Here is a 21,469-nt window from a genome sequence, read left to right as displayed (position 1 = left end):
TTGTCTTAACACTCTTTCCGTTTACAAGTGAGCATCAGGATGAAGGAGACAGGGCAAGGGCGTGCTGCCCTGTATAGGCAATTGTCTGCGGCATAGCTCAGATCTCAGCTTGTCGGGCATATGTTCTTGAAAGGTTTCAATGGGCGTTTGCAACTTTGTGGCCACTCTCGGGGTTCGTCCGTCAATACCAGGGACGACGTATAAGGTGAAGTCGCTTTCTGCAGCGCGAGCCGCTTCTATTACTACTAATGCGCGGCACGCAACTGGTACCATTTGATAGCTTGACCTTGCGACAGACTATGGAGAGCCGCAAGTGATATCGTGCCCACCCATATATAATTGGTCGACACGCAGGGGCAATCCGGTGGACCAGACCCGCGTGACGTCGCCATCTGAGACTGCTGCTGCCGTGGCACAGACACAATCGACTGTTTCTGTTAGCGCCACTGCCCAGCCTGATCTGAGCAGCCCACGGGCCACCAAGTAGCATTGAGGTAGGGGTATGTGCTCGCACGTTGTGACTGATGTCTCGCTTTGCTGACTTTGTCAATGCCGTTCCTTGGCAGTGCTTGCCAGTCATCTTCGTCTTCCAACCCCGTCGATACTCCATGGGCGACCCCACCAGAGAGCCGCACCGTGGTTGGCAGATCCATCGAGGGTCTCAGCGTAGCTGCCGGCAACGAGATGGCTGTCACTCAGCGTCAGCCAGCGCCAGCTAGGTTAATTACGGTGTCTAGCGCAAACACTTCGGTCACGCATCGCATGCGAAATGTGCGGGCCGTGAACCGCTCCCGCGGTTGTTCATAATGTAGCGCGTGCTTATTGAAATTCGAGCTATGCTCCATGTCGTCTGAGCTACTACGTGTGGGCAAATCTGCACAGTCCAGACTAACAGCAGCTCTCTCTTCAAGCCAGCGATTCTCCCAGCAGACAACTCGTTCTTATATGTAGCGTGGTGCTCCTTAGACCCATCATGTGCTCTACGGCACTGACGTCAGCAAGTCTGTGGTAGATGTCGCGGTGCAGTTCACCTGGCCCCTGCACGCCGGTATGTGCCCAATTCCGTTGGGGCTGACGCGAACTATCTGAAATTGCCGAAAAAGAAGTGTCGCGGGGAACCAGTGAGGCCGTTATCCGGGGCCACGGGCGTGATCAGAATAACGCTCGAGTGCTGTGTCGGTCGCGCCGGTGAGCTGCTAGTGACCCTCGGTACTCTCCACGTGCGAAGACCTATACGAAAGAGAACCATGTCTGCGGTCAAGTCTAGGGTTATGACATTTTCTAGAGCTTTCGTAAGACATGATAGAAGACTTGGCAGTCAAGTGATCCAAATCCAAGCTAAGACCCAATCAATTCTTGGAAGATCGCACGGCCTTCCTCCAATATTCGGACCCGGCTCACCAGCATGATCCTCTGCTGCTTGGTTGTCGTCTGCTCCGAGGCTATAGCCTCCACCTCACTGTCCGACATCTTCACAACCACAAGCGGCGAAACAATGTTCTCAAGACCCCTCACCAGATGCCTCTCAATCACCTGGGTTGTCACATTGGCAACAAAGGTCTTGTACTGCACCTTGTAGATCGCTCGCATGCAGTCAAGTGCCTCTTCGATGCTGAATGTGTCCATGTCAATGGTAGTAGCGTTGCTCTTCATCACAGCTTGGACGACTCGGTTCATGTCGAGCTCGGGGGCATACTTCTCGTAGTGAGAGCCACGGCTGCATTTCTCATATGACTGATGCGGAAACGCGGCTGGCATGAAGACTCCCAAGTTCTTTTCAAGCCTCTCTTGCCGCCGACGCTGGATCACGTCAGTATAGTAGTGGTTATAATTGATAGGAAAACCCCTGAGATCTTCAAGAAGCTTCCCTAGCTCGTGCGAGGCTGCCGACTTTCGCAGTTGAAGCTGCTTGTGCACCATCCTCGCCCTTAGCCGAAGTTGCGGTCAGTATTCCGAAGTTCGATTTGAATGCGTTCAAGGATTGACTGACCGTATGCGACTTCTGATGTCCTGAGGAGCTCTGTGTCTCAAGAGTTTTGTCCAGAACTTTTCACAGAGTTGACTAACGTTGTGGACGTGATCCTTTGCCAAATGCTCCCAGGGTTCGGACTGGTCCCAGAATAGCTCATCAATGAGTTGCGGGTTGAAATTGCCCGTCAGTTCTATACCCCTGGAGCGCTGAAGCAGTTTTTTCACCCACGCTACCGAGTCTGTCGATGCTGAGCTGTGTCAAATAGATGCGGCATGCTGAAGGTGTTTGTCGCGAGTCTCCTAACGTCCTCAGCTGACCAAGATCCTTTGCGAGTGCTCTCTCGAGTTCCGCATTGAGTTGCGGAAGTTCGGCCCTGACGTGCTGGAACAAAAGCAGACTCAACCGCTCTCGTAGCGCCGCGATGCCGACCATTTCCGAGGGGAGAACGCTGAAATTGGACGCTTGAAAGAAGTGAGCTCCCGCAGCGTTCCGCTCGTGGTAGTGAAGTTTTTCTCGTCAAAACGACGGTTTCGAATGACGTGCCAGCCCAAACTGAAGAACACGTCCTTGTTCTGGGCAAGCTCAAGGAATTTGGACTCGGTGCCAGTTCCGGCAGGCAGCTGATCAGGTTTGGTGATGACGCCAAGTGTTCGCTTCCCTGCTGGATCAAATTTTCGCACTCGTTGGAGGATAGACTGATTGGCTGCGCCGTTGGTTGCGGAAATGACGGCCAAGCAAATCGTCCGAGATTGCTTAATGTGGCGATCCGTGATTTCTGTCACCATTACCACATCCTCTTCGGATATCCCTCTTGTCGAAGACTGGATGAGTCCGGGAATGTCGATCACAGTGAGTTGGGGTCGTGAAGGACCACTAGTTTCGATGCTCAGTGTGTCCTTGGAAAAGGCACTCTTCCTTGCGTCTGCAGCCTGCGCATTATCGTCACTGTCCGTGGCGATATCCATGATACGTGTTACAGCATCTATGGCGATGGGCGAATCGCTGATATCTGTTATATTAATCTAGTGCATTTCGTCTCACCTGAGGTACATCCCAGCCGGCTTCCACTCGGCATTTCCGTCCTTTAGCTCCGTTTCGTACTGTGGCAGGGAGTGTCGTCGAACAGTTTGAAGACCGCCTGCACATTGCGGGGTAGTCCTCGCCGGTGTCCACGAGGTTGGCGAGGTTACCAATGAACGCATACGAAGGGCAAGTGTTCCAAACGGCGGTCCATAGAACAATGAGCATGAGTGCGGGATTTTCGGTAGACCATATGGGTGACCTTGGAACGCTCAAGACCCCGGTGCGACAGGACGGTCGTGGTAGTCAAGGTGCGCCAGCAACCGATGTAAGAAGACTTCAGCGTCGATACACTTGATGCAGTGTTTAGTACGAAGAAAGGTAATGGTGTCGCATCGGAGCGGCAGCGGGTAGTTGTCGGAGGACCGCGACTCGGTTGAGCGCTCGCATACCAACAACATGCAGCGATGATCGTCACCGTGGATGTGACAAGACAATATAAATAAGCAGAAAGTTGGTCCGCCAGCCTGGGATTGTATTGTAGAACTCATCATATAACTCTCGGTAGATCTTCTCAACATCTGACATTCTTCCGCTGAAAGCAGACTCTCGAATATATCATCCAGCTGTAGGAACCCCGCTGTTTGCCTAACCGCCGTAAGCTCCAAGCCTTCCGCGGGAAGTTCGAAAGGTCCTCCGTACAAGGCGTCCAGCATGGTTTTCGTACAAGACTCTGAGATTGTGTCCTCATCTAACGTGACTGTATCCTTTTCAGCCCACTTGCCGCTAAGTGCTGCGTTGAAAAACAGAGAGTGAGCTGAGACAACACGAATGTGTACCGGAATTCGTGATTGTCCAATAATAATAGTTGCGTCCGAGCCGTGGGTGCGCAGTTGTTCTGCAACCTGCCTAGGCAGTGTTCTCGGCATTAGTGCAACAATATCCTCGAGATCGAAGAGATTCACGAGACGATCGACAAGTTCTTTCGACTCGGTTCCGTTCTTTTTCTGGAGAGCCTGATCCAGTAGTTGTTCCAGGTCGGGAATATCGCAGAACTTCAGCTTCTGGTTGTTCTGCGTACGGGCAATTTCCAGAATTTGTAATGCGTCGCTTATCTTGTCCTGCTTCAAGAACCGAGCTGAAAGGATATAAATTGCCTCTATGGGGCGACTCTGTGAAGATTGTCGTTGAACGGCCGAGCATAAAAAGTCTTTCGTCTCATGGTCATCCCGCAGCATCTGTAGTATCCAAGGTGGTACCGGGAACGACCTCTTAAACTTTTTTCGAGGGGCCATGCCCCCGGTTGCTAGTCGAGCTGTGACCATGATTTGTATAACGATCTCAATCCGTGATGGGATCAAGTGGCGTAGCTGGTATGTGACGCGTCACGACGTATGCTGGCCGTGGAAGACTCGGGGGTTGAGCGTCCGGATGATGCAATGAATGACGGCTAACAGTTGTGTGCTAATTACAGCGGTGAGAGTTTCCAGGCCGACTTTGTGTACACTGATCCGAGCTCTGGTTGCTGAGGTAAGCACTGGCACGTATGCCCCGCATCGCTCTGATGCATTCAGTGAACTCCTTGCCCCGGATTTGGTCCTTTTCCAGCCGGCCTCGGAGATAGCCTGCACACCGTGAAGATGGCCGACTACCATTTCAGAGCTTTGCCCGGGGAGCCATGCTTCTTGATGGGTAACAGTCTTCAAGACTGTTCGATCGAAGGCCACGAATGCACGCGATATATCAATCTTCCGTAACACGGAAGACTTTGCGACTGAAGATAAGAGAACTTGTTAGGACTGCCGTCGGAAAGTTAAGCCTTCAAAACGACCTGCCCGTTCTTGTTAAGTGCGCGAGCAACCTGTCACATGAGGGTTCAGCTGGGATCGTGCAGAATGTAGTCAATATACGTTAATCTTCAAGCAACTGAATTATGCACAGTCATCGCGGATCCTCCAGGGAGCCACGCTTCAGGTCATCAAAGGAGCAACTTCGACTGCCGACTGCCGTGAACTGTATTTCGCACGGAGCTTTCAGCCTCTACGTGGGACCGCCCCGGTAATGTACCGAGTTGCATCTAGCCCACCTTGGCTGCCCGACCCCGCATTGAGCTACTGAAACAGCGCTCAAAGAGTTCGCCCCGCGTGCCCAGCTTCTCACGTGCCCATTACTCTGATCATATCCATGAACACTCACGCTTGCCATGTTGAACCAGTGTCTATGCTGTAATACAGCGAGTATCGGCCCTCTGACATGGAAGGATCGAGCATCGATTTCGATCCCGACGGGAACCTCATTTTGATTCTGCACAATCCTGGTGCTCCATTCGCTGTCTGGCCGCAAGATGGAAATTGCCACCTCAATCTTCAACAAACCGCGCTGGCTTTATGTCCTTCACCTCGGCAATCGAGCAGTACAGTCATGAGTTCAAATGATGCGCTGAAGCCCGGCGATGCAGACGACCGACGGAGCGAATCATCACACATGCCTATCAGACCACTGAAGCCGATCATCCGATTACGACTTTCCTCGCGGCACTTGATTCTTGCTTCACCATACTTCCAAAAAATGCTGAAGGGCGATTGGCAAGAAAGCACAGCGCAATCGCGCCCTGAACGCGTTGTAAAAGCAGAGGACTGGGACCCGGGGGCGCTCTTTGTGCTTATGAACATTATTCACGGGAGAAATGGCAAAGTTCCCCTGTGCGTTGACATTGAGATGCTCTCAAAGATCGCTGCCCTGGTAGACTACTACCAGTGTTACGAGGCTGTCCATATCGTGTCTGCGATTTGGTTGAAAGAATTGAGGCAGAGAGTTCCTTCAGCTCTTGGTCGCGACCTTGTCCTATGGCTCCTCATCTCGTGGGTCTACCAAGATCCAGCGTTGTTTGAAACGGTCACAAGAACTGCTATTATCACGATGAAGAGCCCATTCCCTAGCCTAGGCCTCCCGATTCCGCAGATCATCGCTGGTAAGTGCTAGACGAAGATACCCGGGTGCTGCTGTTAACAGACCTGCAGAGGCCATCAACAGTCGAAGGGAAGCTCAAATCCAGCAGATTCTGGATGTGCTGGATGATTTGCAACAGTACCTTCTCAAAGATCAATCCGGGCACTCGTTCGAATGTTCGTCGATCCTTTTTGGCGCACTCATGAAAGAGTTACACAGGGCTGGGCTGCTTGGCCAAGATCTCTGCTTGTCGATCCACGACCTGAGCATTGAGTCGACGATGGACGCGCTAGATAAGATAAAGTCTACTCAGTGGAAAGCGATGACCACGGGCACTAGTTTTGGCTCGAGCACAGGTTTCGGACCGAGATGCTACAGCGGACATGGGTGTCATCTCCAATCCATCATTCAGTCAAAGTTGAAAGGCGTAGACAAGACCACAGTGGCTGGTATTCGGATGGCGGAGTTCAGGGACAAGAACGACACGCAATGCGCGACTGCCTCCCTGGCGTTGTCAAGTCACTTGTCTGGGCTTTCACTGTGTAATCCTCCGCCCGTTCCTCCGCCCTCCGAAGCACTTGCGCTCACCAATTCTCTGGTAGGTTTGAACAACGTTCCGAATACTCGGAGCGCGGCCATGTTTGTTGATGTGCGAGAGATAGTGACCAGCACAGCTCTCAGCCGTTTCGAGAATATTTGTGTGCAGCAGAGATTTGCGAATTTCTCACAAGAGGAGCTGCGACTAGGCGATTCCGTGGCGCTTCAAGATAACAAGTCACAGGACAGTTGACCTACCAGCCCTGCTATATAGTGTTGTTGTAGAACGCTCTTCGTAGAATTTTGAGCTGGGAGTCCTTATCTTTGCGCTCAAGCGATCACTCAATGAGAATATCAGGTTACACTTGGTCGGCATCGAATCCGGCTGTTACTACTAACAAGCAGCACCAATACCAAAGCACTGTGCACCTCTTTACGGTGGAGAACCTGAGAAGGTACCTCATGGTCCTCCCGTACAGAGTCACCACCACACGCTGATTCGACTAAGCAAGATCAAGCAAAGATGACTGCTTGCATTCCTGCTCCGGGAAGCGACTCTGAAACATACAGTAGGATACCGTATACTGTTGTGTGAACTTGGATTACAATAGAGCTGTTCTGTCCAAGCCAGTGGTGTTTGTTGTGGGCCAGGACAAAGGAACCCACGTTGCACGTCGAGATCGTCGGACACCTTTCACACCTTTCACAGCCACAACCTGTTCTCCTAAAAAGGTCATGCCAGCTTTTGCACTTTTGGCTGGGAGAAACAACCTTGAAACACGACTCCTGCTGCGTGAGAACTTTTGCGCCAGATTCGAGCCTTCTACTCGCGGTCTGCGGCTGCTCATCGACCACATCCCGGAGCGTTGGATCTACGTCCAGGAGTTTTCAATCTGGTTCAGAAGTGCCTACCCGAGGCCCAGCATGACTTTGCCCACGGACTTGGCATCCGCCCGGGATCTAATGGCTGCTTTCCGCCTGCGTGACTTGTCGGGTCGGGAGCCACGGACATACCGCTCGGCATGCTTGGCAATTGGGTGTGCCAATCTGATATCAAGGGTTTCCCATCGCCCAGGCTACTCCAAATATTCGCGATGCCGTCCGCGCGTACATCAGAAACCCAGTGGCACCTGGTAACATTATCACTCATGCGGAGCAGGCTCCTCCATAAGGGTGCTGGGCAGAAACTACCAAGCACACACTGCTGCCTTCTCCGCGGCCTCATTGCGAACGGCACCCTGGCGTTCGCATTTAGGCACAAGCGATGGAGGGTCGACTATGGTCTAGACACTGCCAGATCACCATCGACCAGACCGGTAGTGCCTTACCGCGCCAAAGACCACCAGTTTGCCATTTCGACTTTAGCCATCGAGATGTGGTCATCGTCCTAACATCGTTGAGCTACTATTGCCAGGCTTGAACGACAACCGGCTCATCAATACACTGTCCCATCTCAAACTTGCGGAAATCGATCCTGGCCGTAGAAATACCATTTGACTGAGAAGTGAGCAAGGTGACAGTCAGCTGATCATTTCGGCCGAGACTGGATGATATCAGCCCAGGACAGTAATCAAGCAGGTCATGCTTTCTGAACAGCCTGCGATTTTGGTCGAAGCCACGCCCGCTTTGCTCTCCGTCTATGCGAGTGGCGATGACATCAATTGCCTCGTCAACGGTCATAGGGGCGTCCGTGGGCAAGATGAATCGCAGGAGCCTGGCCGCATCGTACCTGAGCTCTGCTGGAATACTCGCCAGCATGGGGTCGTACGTCTCGTTGAGACCCCTCGGCAGACTCGCCAGGGTTCCTTTGAGAGCTTCAACATGATAGCACCTTGCCAAAACCTATAATTTTGAGAGCGTTGTGTCACCTGAGGTGCACCAAAGGGCTGAAGGCGACAGAGTGTAGTACAACAGACCAGAGAAGAGCCGAGTCACGGAACAATGAAGGAAAATGGGCAACTCACGTGCCTTCCGCTCTGTCTCCTACTTTTTCCAAAATGCCGTCGAGAATGCTCTAGGAGATGCCCTTTTCAGAGAAGCAGGGCCCCTGGAGCTCAGCCATCACATAGGACATGCGCGCGACGGTTTCTCCCAGTAACGTTGGCGGTGGTGACAGTAATAGTTAGCTTATGGTCCGGCCGCGCCTCGAAACCCCCCTCGCCGCCTGTAGCTCCATTCACGGCGCTGCGAGTGGCAATCATCCTCAGTGTGCCCAAGGATAGGCAGACGCCATGGATGCCGCTGGGTCATCTGCGAGTAAAAGGGACTGAGGACTACTGCTGCCACGTGTAAAAGTCTCGTGGATGTTTCACAAAGGTCAGGTTATGACCGTGCAATTTGAGGCTGTCTGATGGCAATGCATTCGTCTTTTACATCAGCCGTGGGTGAATTCGACAGAACCGGAGAGTGGTGGCCTCATTGCGTCGGTCAGCTGACAGCGGGTCATTGTCATGCCTCTCGAGTTCGTCAAAGTGGAATCTGGCACTTCGAGATGTGCTGGATTGCCAGACCTCGGGAGCAACGACTGTCAGCGTGGCTGCGCTGTGCTTCTGCATCCAGCAGTGCACTGCCCGGAGCTCCAGCGGGCGAATTTGCAGGAGTGATGGCCCATGGCGTCTCGGCCGTGAAGAATTAGTACTGTACAAGTCAGGCTATGAGCTCATTAGGAATGCGCTGTCTCTTGAAGAAATAGTGATGTGGATGGTCTGATCAGCGGGCACTTGACCTTTGTCTGTTACTGACTGATCCTTGACGCGCGAGTCTGCTCCAGGCAGGTCAGTCAGTACCAGCGCGAGCACCTAAGTACCTTAGGGGCCTAGGGCACTCGGCATGCCCCCTAGGACCGGGATCGGGTGCACGCAAGGTACGCTCTGCACGTGCATACGTACCTCAAGGTAGAGATTCGAACACCTCGATCCCCATCCAGTCAGGGGTGCCATGTCCACACGTCGACTAATTAAAGCAACCACTGGCGTGCGGTGCGCGCAACTACCGCATGCAAACAACCTCGCTCACGCGCAAGGACTCACAAGCTAGCGTTGCATGGCGTCCTGTTGCTAAAATAGTGCCCGCTCGTGACTTTTGGAAGTGTCGTCTATCGGCGATGGGGCCATGTTGACGCAGGGGCGCGTTGATGTGTCGCATCGTGGCGGCGATGGTACAAGCCCACGTGGTTCGAGAAGTTGGCTCACCTTCGTGGCAGTGGACGGGGGGGGGTGGACGTGGACAACGACGGGGTACGTACAAGTGAATCCCAGAGGACTGACGTCGGCAGCCCAAAGGTTTGAGCCCTCGGTGGCAACCTCAGCACTAGGTTAGTGTCGTTACTGTAAGGTCAGCCACGGATTGAATGTTATCTATCTTGCTCTACACCAACACTAACTTTCTGTGCAGTTGACTACCCCAGGAGCTAGCTTCAGCGTCATGATCGACATCCTCAGGGAGGAAAATTGGAAGCTTTCTCAAGAAGTTTGGGACCTAAGAAGCAGAGCAGACGCAGAGTCGAGACAGAGACAGCTCGTGGAAGAAGAAAACCGTCGATTACATAACAACCAACAATGGCTTGAAGGCCAGGTTAGAGACTGTGCAGCCGCGGTCGACTACTTCAAGAACAGTGTCGCGAGATGCTTCCTTGGACTGGACAAAGTATTGCCTATACTGGAGGACTTGAGAAAGGACACGTCCTTAGATAGGGCCATGAGCCGCAGCGTGACGTAGAGTCGCACGATTGGATGATCAGGACACTATGGTGAGATCCAGCTCTGCTTGTAGGGGTGGACGGATGCTTGACAACGATGCCGCGGAGATCGTCGAATGGGGACTGCGATTGCCCGGACAATGATGCAGGTCAACCTGAACACCGAGCTTTCGAAGGCCGTGAAATGGGATAACCTTGTGGTATGTATGCGTGCTGAACGTCAAGTGCAAGATTTCGACCCTGCTGTTTACAGTGAGGTTGGCGGCATGCGAAGATGTATTTCCAAATGATATAGTTATCGCAATTCGTAAAGTAGTGGGAAAGGAGCCAAGACCACCATGGTCGCGTTAGCTTGATACGATCTACGTTAGTGTAGCAGAGGGTTCGTGAAGTACAGTCGGATTCGAAATCGGTGTCCGGCTTTCATCGAGCACAAGTCTCTACGCGCACGAGCCAACCGGTCTCGACAAAAGGGGGAACATAAGTGGATAATGCAAACGTTCAGGCGGGGCATCTCGGACAGTCGTTTTGCGCGCCAATGGTCAGGTGTGGCATTGTCCCGTGTCTTTTATGTATTGCATTAACGAGGTGAGCACAGAAGAAAAGCGGCATATGGTATATGCTAATAAAGTAGCGTCCCTGCAAACTAACATTCCTGCAGTTGTTGTTATACAGCAAGAGCTTTCAACATTACATGTTCATGCAATCATACCAGAATGGCCGGAAAGATGGCTGCCTGGATTACTGGAAGGGCGCAATGCAGTTGGCAACTACTCGGCTTGTCCGTATCGCGCCCAGCTTGCCTGCATGTATCGCGATCGATGGCGTTGAAAGAGATAAATTCGCCTATGTATTTTCTTGGACAAAGAAAGCAGCTGTCAGTGCTGAAAAGAACACACCCGTCGGAGGCCAACCACTAGAACCTAGAGACGCCATCAACTCCACTGTGCTGTTAGCCCTCTGAGCCTAATCCTGTAGCGCGATACCTGGGCAAGCGCCTGCTGTCCTTGATTGCTCTCCAGTACGGTACCATGTGGGAAACGAATCAACACGAAACGGCGAGAATACACCTGATAATCATATCACGCACAATGTCCTGTGCGGAGAGCATCGCAGCACTCAGCGTCCACCACTACGCGCCTCGCCGCCACCGCTGTACCTTTATCGGTGCGGCCATCCACGGCTAGACTCCGTTGCACGAGATCTCCCGCCCAGTCCCTGGAGCAGACCTCATCACTATCAGTCACAGCAGGTAGCCTGATGGATCCGATCATAAGAAGCTCTGGTCCTTCAGCCGGTCGACGATGAACGCCGTTACCGACGCCGTGTCCGCCGCAGCCGCTGGTGGTCCGCAGCAGGGACAGCGTGGGCTGGAGTACGAGGCTGGAGTGGCAAGGGCGGATTTAGTCGTGCGGGATTGATGATGGAGAAGTTGTGGTCATTCGGCGGTGCCCGATGAACGTGTACTCGCACGAAGACAAAGAAGTTCGGCGTGGAAAGGTTTGGGGTTTGAGCCGGGAGGAGTGAGATTCGGAGCGGTCACGCTTGACTTTTCGCCATCGCTGGCGTTGTTTTTCGGGGTCTTGGCGATTACTATTCTGTAGCTGGACTTTTGGTTGGTTCTTCTTGATTTGCTTGCCACTTCTCAGTCACATCAGCTTACGAGCCCTGATGATACGATTATGACGAACATTTTTGGCCATGGTCACCATAGGCATCACAGCGGACATGGACGAGAGAGATGTTGCTGAACTTGGGCTTGCTAAGTAAATGTCCTACACCGGTAGCACGGCACTCCCTCTGACCCTCATGCCGTAGCGATTTCCAGCCGCGCTGTCTTCCAAGGGCCTTTTCCCTCCTCGTTGCTAAGTGTGAAACTGGAGCAGATTTGTTCTTTTATCCCCCGTGGATCTCCCGACAATGCTCCACTAGAGATAATCTGATCAGAGAGGTTTCCCGAATTTCTTCTTCGATATCGACATGACGGGCTCGTCGCCATCGTGCATTCCAAGTGAGTTGGAATCGATAAATTCAGGGCTGTCTTCACGCTCTTGAATTGTTTGGAATGGAACGCGCTCAGGTTCGTCGGTATCAATCTCGGAGGCAATACGATCTGCTGTTAGGGCGGTGTGGGCATGTCTATCATCAACCTTTCTGTTCTTCTTAATGCTTACATACGATTCATTAGCAGTGTTTGCACTTAGCTTATTGGAGATACCTTACTACCCATGCCGTCAACGGGGAACTGGCGGCAGATCTGGGCGCTCCTGTCCAGCACCTCGAGCTGCCGGACAGCCTGCTCTCTGCAAACGCGGTTCTCCTCGGTGTCGCCCGCCAGGCTGGCCACGAGCTCCGTATCCATCTTGTACACCTCGGCCGGGCACAGCATCTGGTGCAGGGCGAGCACAAGCCCTGCCTCAATGACGGACACGGCGATGTCGTCGACGAAACGCTTCATGGCGACCTTTGTAGCAATATGGCTTGTTAGTCGTGATGTGTGACGAGGCGAATCGCTGGGGGAAATCAAAGGGTGCTAGGAGTACAGGTCACCTTGTAGTATGCCACCATCATATCCAGGGCTTCTGACGCTGCGAACTTGTTCATGTCAGGCTCTGTGGTGCCCAATGTAATCTTGCTGACCAGGGTTGCAAGATCCTGTTCTCCGTGTGAGATCACTTTCAAGCTTTTTGTACCGAAGTGTTTCATGATCACGGCAGCGACTTTGGCGTGGCTTCTGTCATCCCGGATCTTCTGCAGCGTCTGGGTGAAGTAGTGGTTGTACGTGATCGGATGCAGCTCCTGGTGCTGCTTAAGGATCTGGGTCGTCCTGACTCGGAGGTCGGCCAGTATGACGTCCATCGCGGGGCCGATGATCCTCTGTAGGACCGTTGAAGACGTATTGGTGTCCGCGACGTGGTCGATTACCTGTCTGAGGAAGACTTTACAAGCATCCCAGGTGCGCTGGACGTGGGAAAGCGCGAGCGCCTCCCATGGCCTCGCTTGCTCGCGGAATAGCTCGGCGATGATCATAGGGTCGAAGGATCCCGGCAGCTCTCGGCCGCGGGAACGGGACATCTTCGCCATGATTCTCCCTATGAAGTCATCTCGTGAGATAAATGTAGCATCTGTGGAGGTATCGCTGGCCTCTTCCCCCTCTTCTTTGATGTGGTGACGCCGACCATTCTTCAGGACGTCTGCAGCGAAGTCGTCATTGCAGTTCTGAATGAAGGCGCGGAGGCGGCGCTTGTAGCCATTGTCAGTCTCCACGGCCTCGAAGAAGGAATCTGTCCAGTTGCCATCCGCAGCATTTCGCACGAGGCGCTGGAACGACTCCGAGATCGTGATCATGTGCAGCTGCTGTTCGTAGTGCGTATTTCTTGGCCGACCGAGTTTCTCCATCTGACTACGGCACGCCTGACGCTTCGCTTCGATCTCCGTGACCAGACTAGGGAGCTCTGCTGTGATGTGTTTCAAGAGGACTTTACTTAGTCGATTTCGGAGATGAGCGACACCGAGAATGGTGCTTGGAAGGTTAGTCCAGACTCCCGAAGCGAAGAAGTCTGCTTCGAGGGTATTGCGTCTATGGAACGAACCAGTCTCCTTCTCCGAGTCCATGTTCTTGACAACATGCCAGCCGAGGCGGAAGTTGACCTCCTGGTTCCGGACGAGCGAAATGTAGAGAGCCTCGCTGTCGGATCCTGGGGTCAGCATGTCGGGCTTTGTGACGACACCGAGGGTTCTTTCCCCACTGGGGTCGACCGTCCTTGCGAGCTTCAGGACGATCTGGTTTGCGAAGTCGTTCTTCGCCGACACGACTGCCAGGATGATGCTTCGTGCCTCGTACATGTACGACTCGACCGTCTCCTGGATCAGTTCGACGTCAGAGGCCTTCTGATGCTTGGTCTCGGAGTGGATTAAGCCAGGCAGGTCGACGATGGTCAGATGCGGGCGGTCGGGCCCTGAGATCTCTACGCGCAGCAGGTCTCGAGCAAATGCCCGCCCGTGAATCGATATCCCCATAGCGGATTTCGCCTCGTCGATAAGCCGGGCAAGGTCTTCGAACGTGTCCATTTTCTCGTCGAAGCTGGATAATGCAGCTTTCTCCGAGTCGTCTCTCGACATATGCGGGACGATCGACACGCGCGCGCTGACCTGGGAGGTTCGCCGCAGTACGACTTCGGTGGGGAATCGGGTGCAGAGGTTGCTTCGGCTTGGGAAGGGGACGCCGGAGATGGCCTCAAGGACGGAGCTCTTGCCGGATGACTGGTCACCGACCACGATGATCTGAGGCAGCGAGATGAGATGGTCGATGCCCTCGGAGCGCAGACGATCGATAGCGTCCATCAGATCGAGACGATCTTTGGAGCACAGGCCTTGCAGGGCCTCGTTCTGGACGGTCGTGATCGCCATATTCACAGCAGGAGGGGGGTTGGTCGGTGAGTGGATATTGCAATACAGTAGTGGTAAATTCGAGAGCGTTGGATCGGAGTTGTCGGAATATAATGAGGAAGAAACTGCCGTCGGTTGCTTTCGGAGCTTACTGGTGAGATTAAGAGGAAGTGGCTGTCACCATGGGCAGCCAAGGTCTTATATATGTTGATCGAGGACCTATAAAGGAGTTGTTGTGGTACTTTCCCCCCTGTGAGACTGCTTCGCCACCACCTGGCACACCAACTGATACATTCCATGAGGAGAAATCATGCCAGAAGCACGCGTGAGCAGAGACGGTCACATGTAGCACAGTACAACAAACATGCTTCCGCGGCAACGCGGAGAAAAGAGGAAAGTCAGACCAGCCACAAGGGAAAGGACGAGTTGTAGTTGCAGCCGCTCAGGCGCGGAATGCGCACTTGCTTCTTACGCTACTGTATGCTGCTGAAACAAAGCAATTTTGGATTGGCTTATGATAGGCCATGACGGTGGCTTGCACGCTTCCTGCGCGTGAGTCACAACATTGTGTTGAGGCAAGAGTCTCGGGCGGTGTTCAGCCTCCTGCACACGGTCTTAGCGAGATTCCGCGTGCATACGAGACGGATAGAGTTGAAAAGTGTTTTTGAGACACGTTGAGTGAGTTTCTGGTAGGCCTCCCGCTGCAGCGAGCAGGTTCGTAGAGTTCGCAAAGCATACAGTATCGCCACGATGCTGCCGTCGTTGTCCCACGTCCACTCCCCCCAACGTCCACTCCCCCCACGTCCACTCCCCCCACGTCCACTGCCACGAAGGTGAGCCAACCCCTCGAACCACGTGGACTGGTACCATCACCGCCACGATGCGACACATCAACGCGCTCCTGCGTCAACACAGCCGCATCGCCGACAGACGGCAACCTTGATTAAGGCATTATAGACTGACGACACCGACTATCAGACGTGTGCCACGAGCACTTTATCTTTACCATAACGGAGGTGGCGCGTACGCATTGGGCTTTCCAGGCCACTTCAACGATCCCTGCAGCAACCGAATTGGCCACGGCCAAGATCTCGAACCTTCCAGAGACAACATCATGGTTGCAAGTCATTTGACCACCGTTGCGCATACAGCTCTAGCAGCCCTCTCGGCTGGTCACGAGCACAACATCACTATGCTTGCCGGTACGCGACTCCCGGTAGAAAGTCCAGAAGATATCATCATCCTACCAGCTCCAGAAGCCTTCGTCGCCCTACCAGCACCAGAAACGTTCTTCGCCAGCACGGACGAAGAGTATCTCTATGGATATGCGCACGCGTTTGACGCGATGATCATGGCATACATTGAGTCTGTCTTGGACGAGCTTGTCAAGGCCGCAGACAAGATGTTCGAGGTCGCCAAAGAGAACCCCCAGCTTTCCATCGGAGCTTTACTTCTCATTGGCGCTCCCCATCTAGCTGGTGGCCCAGCAGTGGCGGTCCTGCATGCCCTTGGCTTCGAGACCACAGGAGTTCTTGCCGGTATGTAAAACAGTCCGAAGTCCCCGTCACGAAGCCACAGCGTCTCGTCCCATCCGAGTGACGATGCTCAGGGACGTGACAGGAGCCATACCATGCTAATGGTGTTTTGCCCCCCACTCAGGATCCACCGCAGCAGCCCTTCAGTCCGTCATAGGCAGTGTTACTGCTGGGAGTATTTTTTCGATTCTGACGAGTGCTGGAGCTGGAGGCCAGGGGATAGCTGCCATCACCGCGGCACTCCAAGGAGCAGGAATCAGCCTCATCTTTGCGGATGTTTTACGCGGCCTGGGATTTGCGGACTACTAGGCTTCCAAGAGTCCATGGCAGCTATAGCCAAAACTATTGAACGCCAGTTCGCTACGGGCAATACCTTCACAGTCGTGTAAAGTTCCATGTCAGGTAGCTTGTGGGGTTAAGAGGCTGGTGCACGCGGTTGCCATCATTTACGGGAGCTCCTATGAGCGACAGGAACTCCGGCGACAGCAAAGAATAAACGGCACATTCTTCTAAATTTCAGCTATTCTACGCAGAAGGCCTTGACTTAGTGAGCTGAAGCACTATGTATGGCTCGCTTTTATCGCATGCACATCCCTTCCGGGTTCGCCAACGAGGACGAGAAGCTTGAGGCAAGCCATTCCTTCTGGCCTGAGAGCTCGCAGCAGAGACAGCACCATGATGGCCATGTCGACCTCTGAATCGCGAATGTACCTCTCCAAATCGTTCATTCGCGAGTGGTCTGATGGAATGCATAAGGTTCCAAAGCCAACTCCTCTTGAAAGAGTGCAGCATACGACTCCTTGATGTAAGGCACCCGGGGGTCGGCGGAGCAGTTGGGAATGGTCGGTGCCGGTGCCGGCTGGGTCGTCGTGTGACGATTTCGTCGTCGTCTTGCAGATGAGTCGATCCTTGTCCGTGCCTCATGCTCGGCTCAAATACACCTAGCCAGGCGTTTGCGTTTGCTGCGGACTGGTTCGATGACTATGGCGACACTTCCAGAAGTCACGAGCGGGCACTATTTTAGCAACAGGACGCCATGCAACGCTAGCTCCAGGGGTTGTGAGTCTATACGCGTGAGCGAGGTTATTTGCATGCGGTAGTTGCGCGCACTGCGTGGAGGACGAATAGGTTTGCGCATGTGAGGACTAGCCTGGTACATGATAGCACAATACAAGCTAAATTGACCGCACGCCAGTGGTTGCTTTAGTGCACCCGACAGTGTTGCTACAGTGGGCGCTACAGGGGACGTTACAGGGAATAGCTAGCGTTCCTACAGTGGGTGTGTGCAGCGTTCCGGAATAGTGCGCGAGCTTTCAACGTGAACCCGTCACACACACTTTCAACAACCACACGACCAGTTACTTCCGCGACCTTAGGTAGACGAGGTTGGTCAGCCTGAGTAGGCAAGTGCTTCCCCGACATCCTGCTGAGCGTGTACTGTACAAGAGTAATCCGTGGATAAATCAAGCACCCGGCCGTTGCTACATCTCGGACCAGTGACGTAGCGGATTCCTGAGCAGAACGCATTGTCAGCGCATCGAGAAATACACTGGCCCAGTCTCTCTCTTCCCATGACCCAAGCCCGGCGATGTAGGACCCTCCCCTGGCCTTAGTATCGGGCTGCCTAATGTTAGCCGTGCGCCAGTCTTGTGTGACAGGCCATCTGCGCAGGCTGCAAGGATAACCCCAGCCTCCATGTTCGTGCTGCTGAGCGGCACATCACGACCTTATCCCAGCGTGGGGGCATGCCCCTGTGCACCATCCCTTGCCCTGAGCGCATTCACCTGCGGACCTCACCGCGGTGCCGCATCTACATGGTAAGGCGTACTGAATCTGGGGGCCGCCTCAAGCGCGATGCCACGCTCCCCAGCCATCACCTCACGATAGGCATCAGCCCATCAGCACATCAGCACTAAGAGAAGGGCACAGCCAGAAGACTTGCAGCAGCACAGATCGACGTGGGGTATGCTCCAGCCCCTTCGTCCCGTGGTTCACTTTGAATGCATAGTGCTACCAACAGCGCCGAAGGATTCGGTCAGCCGCCCTCTTCGTCACCATACCTCAAGCCACGACAACACCCCGCACGTGTCGCAAAAGCAGACGAATCCGTCGCCCGGATGACGGCGTAGGGGTTGTGCCACCCTGCATGCCCTCGGGCTGCGCCTGTCCGGAGCTGAACAGTGATCTTCGTTGCACCTCGCAGCCAACCAGCAAGTCAGCTTGACCGGTCCCGAACACGCTGCAGACTCCCTGTCCTCTTGCCATCCGGCAGCCCTGCCAACCGAGACACAGAGGCAAAGACAGCCAGGAATGGGCGTGCTGATCACCCCAAATTCAGGGTGGGCCTCAGCATCCAGCAAGATAGTTGATCCACGAGCACCCTTCTCTCCGCCTCATGGCACAGCCCTTGCCGGTCGTGCCTACGGCTTCAAGTTACAAATGCAGCGAACTCCAGCTTGAAGGGCGACATGTACTCTTCCCCCTCCAGGGCCGTCCTGATGTGGTACTGAAGGCCCCAGCCACGCATCTGACGAGCTCAGGAAGAGCCTGTTCTCTGCACAGCCCGGCAGCGTCTCAGCTCCCTCTATTTTGGCGCTGCACAACCCACCAGAACAGGCTCTGCAAGGTGCTGGAGACCACTGCCCCGTGGAACGCAGGCTACATCGGCCTGCAGTCAAGTATTGGATGCCAGTTAGAATTGTGGGCTGTGATGGGCGCTGATCGCTGCTGCAAGCCTTATCTTCGCGCTGGGGCTCTAGGACCTTGAGGGGTCTCTTCCACAGATGTGCCCCGCCACACAAAGCACAACCTGCCCATGCTATTTTTGGGCGACTTTTTGTTAGTCTCCATTACAGCTGGCGCTAGCAACAGCAGCACTCCCATTTTCGAACAAGGACAATGCGGGGGCCGGTGCCGTGGTCAACACTAGTGGCCCCAATCTCCAAAATGTCTTGTCGATCATGTCCGGTGCCTTGCCTCAAGTCTAGCGCGTTTCTGGGAGCACAATGGGAGACCAAGGTCCCTTGTCGTGTCTATGGGGTCGCTCGAATAGAGAGTTATGCACAACATTGACAACCCGGGCGAGAAGCAACACTCATACGCTGGCGGTTACCTTCAAGGTCACACACAGTTCGACCCAGTATCACAAGAAAGCAGCAAGATCGCTTAGTGAGGGTAAAATTTTGGTTATTCTTGAAACAATGGCTAGATTTGTACAGCAAATAAGGGCAAAAAGAAAAGCCACGCTTGGTGGCCACACAGCCTGTTCAGGATACCACGCGCTCCATACTCCATAAATGCCCAGCCTGGGGACGACGCCCAATGAGGATTGTAGAAAAAAAGGTTCAAAGCCAGGACTTGAGAGAAGCCGCCAACCTGGCCAATGGGGAATTCCAGAAACGCCAAACGCTCGGCCCAAACATGAGACAAAAGAAATCGTGAGGCGTTAATCGCTCAAAGACAACCCGATTGGAAAGCAAGACGAGACTGCGCCTCGCAAGGTAGAGGGAGAAACGCCAACGAAGGGGGCTGTGGTGGAATGTATAGCCTGCCTAGGCGGGCTTGGTCTACGACTGCGTGTCGGAATTGGACGGCAGGAAGGCGTCGTGTAGAACATGGTCGCCGTCAATTGTGGCTCCATGGTCGAGGAGCGTCTGCACCATGTCCGTCCGGCCGCAAGCCACTGCCCGCTGGAGAGGCGTGTAGCCGACCTGGTCGCGAGCCTGGATGTCGACATCGTGGCGTTGCAGCAAGATCCGCAGAGTGTCGCGGCTTCCGCTGGCAATGGCAAAGTGCAGCAGTGGTGCAGAAGTCTCGGGCATGTTTGGGGTCATGTCAGGAAGCTCAGCCATGGGAACGTCATGAGTGAAGTTGGGCTGCGAGATCGTCCTGGGATCCATGCCCTGCCAGGCTGCTTGAGCGCCAACATCAGGGGGTGGCGGGTAGGAGACCTGTCCGAGACTCTCGTCGAGGGAGAAGCTGGGTCTCGCCTGCATGAACGAAACGTCTTCGGGGCTGCAGCTCAATCCAAAAGTCTCCTGACCGGCAACAGCAAGCATCGGGCTCGATGTGGAAGACATGGACCCGATCGTCAGCGAGTCTCTGCGCTCTGAGGTCGGAGCGGACCACTGATTGGGCATGGGGCTTGAGCAGTTTGAGCCCATCATCGCTCCTGAGCTGTTGCTGCGGAGGTGGCGAGCACCGTGGATGGTGTTTTGCAGGACTGACGAGGCTGTGGTTGCGCGCGGGCGAGAACCAGCTGAAGACGACGGCGGTGTAACCATTCCAGTCATGACATCACTGCCGAAGAAGGACGGATCGAAGCTCGCATCGACGCCAGTCAGGCCGAGGCCGCTCAGGTTTTCGTGGCCAGTCAGTTGCGACCAAGTTGCCATGTAGGGCGCAGCTGTGCTCATGGGTGGCGTGTTGTGGCCGCTGGCCATGTTGCTTCCCGGTGGTGAATCATGGTCGGGGGGCGGTGTCGTGTTACCGTTCTGGCCGAGGGTTCCTTGCAGTTCTTGCAGCTGCTTCTTGAGCTTCTCCACCTCCTTGGTCCTATCTCTCATGTTACGGCCTGGGTTGGTGGTCAGTCAGCTTGCATTGCTCTTCTGGTCCTCGACTGCTCCTTGGAGAGGTGCAGGTGCTTACGGTATGCGCGTTGGGCGAGGCGGTTCTGGATCTTGCGGCGTTCGGCGGCATCAGGGAGATTCCTCCAGTCCTCGTCGGGCTTCATGAGGTCGGCATATGAAGTCGTCAACGGCCGGCCACAGCGAGGTGACGCTGTGCCCGCGTTGCTCGAGTTGGATGAGGCAGCCATGGTCTTGTGTGGTTGTGTGAGAGAGCAGTTGCTGCTACGGCTGGCTGGTGGGCTGTGCTGAAGCAGACTGGCGGTGGTGAAGGGCTTGGAGAAGAGGGTTGTTGGTTAGCAATAGATCCAGAGCAGAGGTAGCAGATTTAAGGTAGGAGGAAGCAGTCATGATATAAGTCGTCGAGGACGAGAAGGGTTGGAGATGGTGCCCCCCCAGTGTCCCAGTATAGAACTTGTCGATCTTGCTCGCTCCAGCTGTGTGACTGGCACTAGTAGGTAACACGCACACGGCGCACAACCTTGTCACCATCCATCAAAGTGCAGGGCCAGGAATGACGCAAATCGCCCGCACCCTGGTGGTCGATCTGCCACCAGATTCGGACGCAGTGCACAAGGGAGTGGCTTGGGGCGTACGGGTGTCGTTGTCTAGCGTCCCCCAGCCTGGCTGCTGCCGCCGTCGCCCAGGGTCAGGGTGGAGCCAACAGACCCAAGCCCCGTTATCTGGAGGGTCTGCCTGCCCGGGGTGTGTCGTGGCCAACGTAACGAGGCATTGCCCGTTGTGG

General features: G+C 54.3%; 9 protein-coding genes across 9 annotated transcripts; 4 read left to right on the top strand and 5 right to left on the bottom strand.

Moving 5' to 3' along the window:
- Positions 1-1,401: 1,401 nt before the first annotated feature.
- B0I36DRAFT_388906 (uncharacterized protein) lies at positions 1,402-2,067 on the bottom strand (the record flags this gene model as incomplete). Its single annotated transcript, XM_046161278.1, has 2 exons — positions 1,991-2,067; positions 1,402-1,927 (listed from the first exon to the last, which is right to left on the bottom strand). A coding segment is annotated over exon 2 (519 nt), but the record flags the coding sequence as incomplete, so codon positions are not given.
- Positions 2,068-2,370: 303 nt separating this feature from the next.
- B0I36DRAFT_368814 (P-loop containing nucleoside triphosphate hydrolase protein) lies at positions 2,371-2,937 on the bottom strand (the record flags this gene model as incomplete). Its single annotated transcript, XM_046159677.1, has 1 exon — positions 2,371-2,937. The coding sequence occupies one exon, from the start codon at positions 2,935-2,937 to the stop codon at positions 2,371-2,373; it is 567 nt and encodes a 188-aa protein (XP_046005860.1).
- A 2,233-nt stretch (positions 2,938-5,170) lies between these two features.
- On the top strand, positions 5,171-6,917 carry B0I36DRAFT_337098 (uncharacterized protein). The gene is made up of 3 exons (XM_046155641.1): positions 5,171-5,963; positions 6,013-6,483; positions 6,544-6,917. The coding sequence occupies exons 1-3, from the start codon at positions 5,246-5,248 to the stop codon at positions 6,729-6,731; spliced, it is 1,377 nt and encodes a 458-aa protein (XP_046005859.1). The 5' UTR covers positions 5,171-5,245; the 3' UTR covers positions 6,732-6,917.
- Positions 6,918-9,712: 2,795 nt separating this feature from the next.
- B0I36DRAFT_337091 (uncharacterized protein) lies at positions 9,713-10,548 on the top strand (the record flags this gene model as incomplete). The annotated part of the gene is made up of 2 exons (XM_046155640.1): positions 9,713-9,811; positions 9,872-10,548. A coding segment is annotated over exon 2 (289 nt), but the record flags the coding sequence as incomplete, so codon positions are not given.
- Positions 10,549-12,375: 1,827 nt separating this feature from the next.
- B0I36DRAFT_396324 (dynamin family protein) lies at positions 12,376-14,965 on the bottom strand (the record flags this gene model as incomplete). The annotated part of the gene is made up of 2 exons (XM_046161545.1): positions 12,726-14,965; positions 12,376-12,639 (listed from the first exon to the last, which is right to left on the bottom strand). Exons 1-2 carry the CDS (start codon positions 14,583-14,585, stop codon positions 12,376-12,378), a joined length of 2,124 nt encoding a protein of 707 aa, XP_046005857.1. The 5' UTR covers positions 14,586-14,965.
- Positions 14,966-15,678: 713 nt separating this feature from the next.
- On the top strand, positions 15,679-16,408 carry B0I36DRAFT_368812 (uncharacterized protein; the record flags this gene model as incomplete). The annotated part of the gene is made up of 2 exons (XM_046159676.1): positions 15,679-16,102; positions 16,224-16,408. 2 exons carry the CDS (start codon positions 15,679-15,681, stop codon positions 16,406-16,408), a joined length of 609 nt encoding a protein of 202 aa, XP_046005856.1.
- Positions 16,409-17,794: 1,386 nt separating this feature from the next.
- On the top strand, positions 17,795-18,559 carry B0I36DRAFT_355063 (uncharacterized protein; the record flags this gene model as incomplete). The annotated part of the gene is made up of 3 exons (XM_046157394.1): positions 17,795-17,916; positions 18,108-18,133; positions 18,303-18,559. The coding sequence occupies 3 exons, from the start codon at positions 17,795-17,797 to the stop codon at positions 18,557-18,559; spliced, it is 405 nt and encodes a 134-aa protein (XP_046005855.1).
- A 1,106-nt stretch (positions 18,560-19,665) lies between these two features.
- Positions 19,666-20,915, bottom strand: B0I36DRAFT_355062 (uncharacterized protein; the record flags this gene model as incomplete). Its single annotated transcript, XM_046157393.1, has 2 exons — positions 19,666-20,672; positions 20,747-20,915. The coding sequence occupies 2 exons, from the start codon at positions 20,913-20,915 to the stop codon at positions 19,666-19,668; spliced, it is 1,176 nt and encodes a 391-aa protein (XP_046005854.1).
- B0I36DRAFT_43839 (uncharacterized protein) lies at positions 20,807-21,272 on the bottom strand. The gene has a single exon (XM_046162894.1). The coding sequence runs from the start codon at positions 21,214-21,216 to the stop codon at positions 20,950-20,952; it is 267 nt and encodes an 88-aa protein (XP_046005853.1). The 5' UTR covers positions 21,217-21,272; the 3' UTR covers positions 20,807-20,949.
- Positions 21,273-21,469: the final 197 nt, after the last annotated feature.

This window comes from Microdochium trichocladiopsis, assembly GCF_020744255.1.
Source record: "Microdochium trichocladiopsis strain MPI-CAGE-CH-0230 chromosome Unknown B0I36scaffold_12, whole genome shotgun sequence".
In the NCBI taxonomy this organism is placed as follows: Eukaryota; Fungi; Ascomycota; class Sordariomycetes; order Xylariales; family Microdochiaceae; genus Microdochium; species Microdochium trichocladiopsis.
The sequence above is the reverse complement of the archived record's forward strand: the minus strand, read 5'-3'. Positions and strand labels throughout refer to the sequence as shown.